General features: G+C 38.1%; 1 protein-coding gene across 1 annotated transcript; it reads left to right on the top strand.

Moving 5' to 3' along the window:
- The first annotated feature begins 4,090 nt into the window (after window positions 1–4,090).
- Window positions 4,091–5,002, top strand: LOC130043544 (olfactory receptor 4A16-like). The gene has a single exon (XM_056135911.1). It carries the CDS (start codon window positions 4,091–4,093, stop codon window positions 5,000–5,002), a length of 912 nt encoding a protein of 303 aa, XP_055991886.1.
- The last annotated feature ends 3,974 nt before the right edge of the window (window positions 5,003–8,976 follow it).

Here is an 8,976-nt window from a genome sequence, read left to right as displayed (position 1 = left end):
CTTAGGCTTGTATCTAAATTTGTGATTTTTTTCTCTTGCTTAATTTTGCTCTTAGCATTAGATGTAGAGTTTTTGAGAAAAAACATGATTTTATTTTTGTAATACACTTTTTCTTTGCTGAGTGTGCTCTGAGTTGATATGCTATTGTCTCTCAAATTTTCTTCACACATACAAACCTAAGATGATTGGACTTTGAGTACGTCTGTAGAGGAGAAAATGTTTGTAAGGATTTCTGTTTGTTTTGAGGGTTACACTCAGCAGTTTTCAGGGCTTATTCCTTGCTCTGCATTCAGGGACATTTCCTGGAGTTGCTCAGGACATCATATGAGTACCAGAGATTGAATGCAGATTTTATATCTGTGGATAGCACAGCGGGTAGGGCATTCGCCTTACAAGCGGCCAACATGGCCGACCCGAGTTCGATTCCTCCGCCCCTCTCAGAGAGCCCGGCAAGCTACCGAGAGTATTCGATATGCCAGACACAGTAACAACAAAGTCTCCAATGGAGACGTTACTGGGCCCGCTCGAGCAAATCGACGATCAACGGGAGGGCCTTTACCTTTACCTTTATTAATTTTTATAAACAATTTCTCCTTTTATTTGATCTGTCATTTTTTATCTCCCAGTTTTATATTGTTCTATCTCTCATCATCATAGGTAAATATCACTTATATATAAAATACATGATTTCTAAAGCAACAAAACGGGAGACTAACACCCAGGAAGGGCTCAGATTAGTACCAGGAATTTTGCTCCATGACTTGAAGGCCAGCCACATGTGCTAGGTGAGAAGGAAGCTCAGATAGAGAAGAGAGCACCAAATAAACGGTGTTGTGAAGACCTCCCAGGGTGGGAGAGACATGCTAAAAGTAGTCTATAGACCAAACATGATTGCCACTCAATGCCTCTCTGGCAAAACACAGTACCCAAAAGAAGAGAGAGAGAACAGGGGGGAATGCCCTGCCACAGCGGCAGGGTGGGACGGGGGGGGGGGCGGGGATGGGGGGTGGGAGGGATGCTAGGACCCGTGGTGGGGGAGGATGGGCACTGGTGGAGGGATGGGTACTCGATCATTGTATAACTGAAACCCAAGCACAAAATTTTATAAGTCTATAAGTGTACTTCATTGTGTTTCACTAATAAAAAAAATGATAAAAAAAGCAAACCATATTCATAACAAGCAATACAAAAGAGAGTATGAGGGAGATTGTCTGCCGTAGAGGCAGGGGGAAGGGTGGGATGATTGGGTGATCGATCATTGTATGACTGAAACTCAAACAGGAAAGTTTTGTAGCTGTATTTCATGGTGATTAAAAATAATAGCACAGAAAAAAATACATGATTTCTAAATATTATCCTTTGACTAAGAAAAGATTCATGAGTCTTAAGCATGCTATCCTTTTTTTAAAATCTAGGAATATATCTATAATTCTTGAAAACTTCACAAAGATCTAGATGATTTTTTCTGCTATTCATAGTAACCCTTTCAGAGTGAACATTAATCATTGCTATTATTTATTAATTTTTTTCAGGTTTCAAGTGGTTTTATAGGTTCATTGTTCATAATGAAAGAACAATAGAACAACTGGCACTATTGTCCTGAGCATGTATCAAATGATGAGTGTGAGGTAGAGATGATTCATTGAATTACTTGCGGTTACTGAGAGAGTATATGGTAAAGCCAGGATTTCAAAGAGGCAATACAACCTAAAGTCTGCTCAACTCTTTCTCCAAGGATATCATGGAATTTAAGAGATTTATAGTGAATGGGAAATCTGTATTTATTTTTTTTCAATAATGAATCAAACCACATTTACCTTTGGGGAATATTTTTAAATAACAGTGATAGGCTTGGAATCTTTTCTTTTATATAAAAGTACGAAAAACAAATGTCAGTAGAATAGAATAATATAGGGTGGTGTAAATCAGAGTTGGGCTGAAAAAGATTCTAATCTTATAAATCAATCACTTTGCCTTTCAGTTCTCAAATCAAAATCGACTTATAATGACAAATTAAAAATGAATTAACCACACAACTTCTTACACTGTATTTGGACTTTATCCTTGATACACTTCCTTTATAGTCTAGAACCTAAAAGTTTATAAATAAAACCATGGTCTATATACTCAATTTTGTAATATCTGTTTTTTAGTTATTACCCAGTGAGATTAAAAAGTTTTGCAAATTTTTTAAAAAAAGTTTTTGCAAAGACCTAGCTGCTAGTTCAGTAATTTGCATTCTTCAGGAGTGACTTCTTGTGGGCCCAAAAATATTTACTAAAAAGATTGCTAGTATATCAATATGAGTGTGGGATAGTCAAATATTAGCTGAAAAGAATTTAACCTTGTGAAAACCTGACAAAGAGTCCTACAAGAGAATTGCTATGTAGATAATATAATAAATAATTAAGTACTTAGCTATTCTTTAGGACTTGAAGTAAAGTTTGTTAAAATTTAATGATATTCTTAAATAACTGTACATCATTTGAGAGAAGAAGGACCAACCTACAATAAAACGATAAGTTAGTTAATAATTTATTCCAAGGACGGTATTTTTAGCCCTACATAGAACATTATAAAATTACTCAAGATAAATAATACCAGTTCTGTGGACTGATTCTATGACAGTTTGTTCTGTGATCCTTATCATCTCAGGGATCAAGCTCTTCCAGAACAGGAATCCTTTCCTTGTTTATCATCTCTAACTTCTGTGCCAGTAAGTTTTGTAGGGACATAATAAATTGTATGAATGACTGTTCATATCTTCTCTAAGTAAAAGGTTTAGAGCTATAAACTCTTATTTGTTATCCCCATAAAATCATATCAGGAGAAAAAAAATTTTATGGTCATTACGTAATGACTCTCTGAAGAACTCAGTAGATACTTGCTAAATGTTTATTGAGGCTAAATTTCTGTAGAAGATGAAATGAGAAAATGAGCTCCATTATAAAATGATGGATGTTATATTATTATACTATAATTATAAAATATAATTATATTAGAAGCATAATATATATAATATATCATATATTATATTTTATATTATTATATTGTGATTATAATATATATAGTACTGTCCTCCCATTGTTCATTGATTTGCTCCAGTGGGCACCAGTAACGTCTCCATTGTGAGACTTGTTACTACTTTTGGAATATGAATATGCCACGGGGAGCTTGCCAGGCTCTGCCTTGTAGGTGGGATATGCTCGGTAGCTCAACAGGCTCTCCGAGAGGGACAGAGAAATTGAACCCAGGTCCGCCATGTGCAAGGCAAATGCCCTACTTGCTGTGCTATCGCTCCAGTCTGATTATAATTATATAAGTTATATAAAAAATATAATATATATGATATAATTATTATAATTATAATTATATTATAATTATACATAATGTAATTATACACTGCACTGCACTGTACTGTACTGTACTGTCTTCCCATTGTTCATCAATTTGCTTGAGCGGGCACCAGTAACATCTCACAACAAATTGTGAGACTTGTTGTCACTGTTTTTGGCATAACAAATATTTCACAGATAGCTCGTCAGGCTTTGCAGTGCAGGTGAGATACTGTCAATAACTTGCCGCACTCTCCTAGAGGGGCAGAGTAATCGAACCTGGGTCAACTATGTGCAAGGCAAAGGCCCTACCTTTTGTGCTATCACTCCAGCCCGTAGTTATACATAATATAATATCACTGTCCTCCGGTTGTTCATCGATTTGCACAAGCGGGCCCAGTAACATCTCCATTGGAGACTTTTGTTGTTACTGTGTTTGGCATATCGAATACATCACAGGTAGCTTGCCAGGCTCTGTCGTGCAGGCGAGATACTCTCTGTAGCTTGCTGGGCTCTCCTAGAGGGGAGGAGGTATCGAACTCGGGTCAGCCATGTTGACTGCATGCAACGCAATCACCCTACGGTTATGCTATCGCTCCAGCCCATAATAATATAATATATTAGAATATAATTCATTATAATGTAATGGACTATATATATGATAATATAATACAACAGGTATATTCACAATGTCATTGCAGATCCATTTCTCCTGACTGATCTATTTCTCCATGAAATGGTCTTCTGGAAGATAAATGGGACACAGAAACAATGTTACTGAATTTGTCCTCCTGGGCCTCACTGAGGATCCCAATGTGCAAAAAGCATTATTTGTGATGTTTTTACTCATCTATGTTGTGACAATGGTGGGCAACCTGCTCATTGTACTAACGATTTTTGCCAGCCCCTCACTGAGCTCCCCCATGTACTTCTTCCTTGCCTACCTGTCGCTCCTGGATGCTGTGTATTCCACTGCTGTTTCACCCAAATTGATTGCAGATTTGCTTCGTGAAAAAAATTCTATTTCTTTCCCAGAATGCATGGGCCAGATGTTCGTAGCACACTTTTCTGGGGGTGCGGAGGTCTTTCTTTTGTTGATGATGGCATATGATCGGTATGTGGCCATCTGCAAGCCACTCCACTATGTGACCATCATGAATCAGAGAGTTTGCATCCTGCTCTTGGTGGTGTCTTGGGTTGGAGGATTTATGCACTCCATAGTACAAATTGTCCTTTTGTATGATCTCCCCTTTTGTGGCCCCAATATCATTGACCACTTTATGTGTGACATGTACCCGGTACTCAAACTTGCCTGCATTGATACCTTCTTTATTGGCCTTCTTGTAGTTGCCAATGGTGGAGCCATCTGTATGGTCGTCTTTACCCTTCTTCTAATTTCCTATGGTGTCATCCTCAATTCCCTTAAGACTCACAGTCAGGAAGGCAGGCGCAAGGCCCTGTCTACTTGTAGTTCCCACATCATGGTGGTAGTTCTGTTTTTTGTTCCTTGTATTTTCATGTATGTTAGGCCCGTTGCTAACTATCCCATTGACAAACCTGCAACAATGATGTTTACTGTGGTAACTCCATTGTTGAATCCTTTAATATACACCTTGAGAAATTCAGAGATGAAAAATGCAATTGAAAAACTCTGGTGTAAAAAGTGAAGTATTGATTAATTCTGAATGCGTCATTCTCACAGGTAATCTTGGTTACTTATTCATTCCAACAAACAGGCCATTCTAGGATGTGAAGATTAGTCATTTTAAATGGCTTATTTGGAGGTGTCTACTTATACAAAGTTAAAAAAAAGTCAGAACACATTTTTCTTTGATGAGTCAATACAGAAATTCTATAGGGTCTTTAATAGACATAGCTTTTTGCCCCTTTATAAGTAAAAATAAAGTACAGTTCACATTGTACTTGTATTTTTCTCAAATACTAGAAATAGATGTTTAGAGGAAAATCAGAAAACATTTTTCTTTGTAAAAGTAAAAAAATATATGTAGTTGAAAATTAATTTCATCCTTTTAAGAATGCAATTTGACTAGTATTTAGAAAAATCTCTGGTGCCAATATACTGCTTTGAAAAATTATTGTCTATTAGTTTGTCCTGACCACCAATTTTCTGAAGTTGCACTGTTCTTTTTTTTTCTTTAAATTTATTTCCATTGTCTTGCACTTGTCTGCCCTGCGTTTGATAGCGAGCACAATGTATGGTCCCAAAGCCCACCAGTAGTGAATTCCTCAATACAAAACCAGGAATAAGCCCTAAGTGCATATGGATTTGGCCCCCCAAATCCAAAAATAAATAAATGAATAAATTGGCTTCTATCAGTGTTGTGGTCTTTTGTGTTGAGTTTTTGTAAGTAAGAGAATATCATGTACAGAGACCCCATCAGTGAGCATTCAATGGGGTACATGACTAAAACAAATTTTTGAAGATAAAAATGTGTATGAATTCAAATTGTAAACATATTTTGATGTTGTTCCTTGCTTATTATTATACTTATTTTTTTCCATTCTTATAAGTGTGTATAGAGTTTTAGTATTTTTATGATACGAAGCTGGGGTAAAAATATACTATTTTACATAAGTCATGTTAAGAATATCAAAAATATATCTACAATTTTAAGAGTTTGTTTCTGACAAAAATAGGAATTTAATTTTTTTTTGTTTTACATGTTATTCTGTATTTTGTTAATGTTCAATAATATAGACACACAACTCATGAATATGTAGTTTTTTATCTAGAAGATTGTCAATATAGTAGAAGAAATCTGTTTTCTTTCATAATATTTCTTTCTTCTTCCTCGAGGTAATCCCAATACTGAACTTTTTTGATGATCATAGTCAAAAATGCTTTAAATACATATTCATGTATCCTTCAAGTCTGTGTCTCAATGTTTTATATTTCTTATTTTCATTAAAGTGATACTATATATACATATCTTTTTGCATATCATCATTACAAGTAATAGGTATAATAATGACAAGAGTCAATGTGATTACTATATTTAGCCGTCATAGAGGTTATTTTGATTTTGGTATAAGTTTTGCCGAATGTGTATAACATATTTTCAGTTTTATAAAACATTTTTGGTTTTATAAAAACATTTTTTTAAAAATTTCTCAGGTAGCATAATGATAGGGTCTATAATATTCCATTCTATCACTTTTTATATACTATTCTTCTGAATAATAGGAAGCTTGTAAAGGTTAAAGAAGATCATGACTCATTGCTTTTCCATAATATTGGCTTTTTAGTCAATATAGGGGCTGGAGTGATAGCACATCGGGTAGGGCATATGCCTTGCATGTAGCCAACATAGCTGACCCTAGTTCAATTCCTCTGCCCCTCTTGGAGTGCCAGGCAAGCTACTGAGAGTATCTCACCCACACGGCAAAGCCTGGCAAGCTACCCATGATGTATTCGATATGCCAAAAACAGTAACAACAAGTCTCACAATTTGACAATTTGTTGTGAGACTTTACTGGTGTCCGCTAGAGCAAAAAGATAAACAATGGGAGGACAGTGCTACAGTGCTACAGTCAATATAGGCTGGGTTTGCATGATGATGAATGAAACTAATTTTGTGAGTTCATGTATATTAATGACATAAACAGAATATCTACCTCTTTAACAACTGCCCCTTTAATGATTAGCAGTCTAATGTAACAACTGGTATCAGATATACCTTATCAGTTGCTACTTTATGTTCTATCTGATGTTTTCTACTGATACTAGTCTGAGATTTATGCTGTAGCAGTTGCCTGAAAACTCATCATAGTGTAGATAAATCTCTATAAATTCCTTAAAATGCTGCCTGTCTCCAAAGCTCTCTATTCAGATCTGAACTATAATCTATCTGGGTAGACAATTATTGGTCATGTACAGCATAAAACCCATTCTGTTCTGACTCAGAAAGTCACATTTGATAGGCCTGTTGTGGACCTGTATTTTTTAAATTTAATTAAAAAATTAAATGCCCCCATGCCTGGCTGTCCTCACCAGGGCCCCTTGGAGTGGAGTGGATTGAGTTTCTCTCCCCACCCCGAGCGGAGCCCCAGCAGCAGAAGACCTCTGGAGCCAGCCACAGCCATGCTTAATACCACTATTCACAGGATCGGATGAGCCTCATGCATGAAGGAACCGGCAGAGGAACCCAGGTGTGCAGGACCTGGGGCTGGGATCTCCAAGCCTGCTCAGATCAGGTCTGGGCCTCCTCCACACCGATTCCCCATCTTCCAGTAGCTAGCCATTACACCCACCAACTGCTCCCCTACACTGTGTAATCCCATCAACGGCCAAGACCCAGAGACTATAAAACCAAGCTCCTGGAAGTGCGCGACCTTGTCTCACTCTCAGAGAACCTGGCATGCTACTGAGAGTCTGGCAAGCTCTCCGTGGCATATTCGATATGCCAAAACCCAGTAACAATGATGGGTCTCATTTCCCTATCCCTGAAACAGCCTCCAATGTGGCACTTGCTAAAAATCTCAGGGTTATGATGAATGGAGACATTACTGGTGTCTCTCAAGGAAATCAATGAATAACAGGATGACAGTGATACAGTGATACAGTGAATTTTCTTATTTTTTAAATATATGATTTAATTATACTTAATATAATTCACTGGAGTGATAGTATAGTGCGTAGGGCATTTGCCTTGCACGCAGCCGAACTGGGTTTGATTCCTCCATCCCTCTCAGAGAGCCCAGCAAGCTACTGAGATTATTCCGCCCACATGGCAAAGCTTGACAAGCTACCCGTGATGTATTCGGTATGCCAAAAACAGTAACAACAAGTCTCACAATGGAGACATTACTGGTGCCAGCTCGAGCAAATCGATGCACAACAGGAGGACAGTACTATAGTGATATCTTTTAATTAATTACTGTGAGATACAGTTACAGACTTACAAACTTTCATGATTACATTTCAGTCATACAATGATTGAATACCCATCCATCCACCAGTGCCCATTCACCACCAATGTTCCCAGTATCCCTCCCGACACTCCCTATCCTCCACCTCCACATCCCTCCAGCCTCTGTGGCAGGCACATTCCTTAAAAGTGCAACTCTCTCTCCATTGGGGTGTTGTGGTTTGCAACATAGGTAGAAAGTGTTCAGTCTATAGTCTACTCTCATGTTCTACTTTCAGCATGCATCTCCCCTGAGTGAGCTCTCCAGGCATCATTCACTTGGTGGTTGCTTCTCTATCTCAGCTACGTTTTTCCCTGGCATATGAGGTTGACTTCCAAGTCATGGAGTAATCCTCCAGGCTCTTATCTCTATTATTTTTGGCTGGCAGTTTCCTATGTAGTCTTCAGGCAGCTAGGGAAAGTCCCGGTGGTTCTCCCTCTCACTGCCTGGGTTCAGTGGACTCGGGCTGCTTCCCCGCTCAGGATGACTGATGCCATGTGTGGACGAAGAGGTAACAAGGTCACCAGGCTGGTCGGTGATCAATTGCCATTTATTCCATTCTCCCCTTGTGCCTTTTCCAGTCTCACTGAACTCCCCATTCTAGTCTCACACTGCCCCTCATTCCTGTCACCTCCTGTCTCTCCCACTTATCTCTCCTCGCTTCCTCTTGCAGCCGCATCTCTCATTTCTCTCTCATCTCTCCACGATCTTC

The sequence above is a fragment of the Sorex fumeus genome, unplaced genomic scaffold (assembly GCF_029834395.1).
Source record: "Sorex fumeus unplaced genomic scaffold, SorFum_2.1 ptg000007l, whole genome shotgun sequence".
Taxonomy (NCBI): Eukaryota; Metazoa; Chordata; class Mammalia; order Eulipotyphla; family Soricidae; genus Sorex; species Sorex fumeus.
This window is presented reverse-complemented; position numbering and strand designations above follow the sequence as displayed.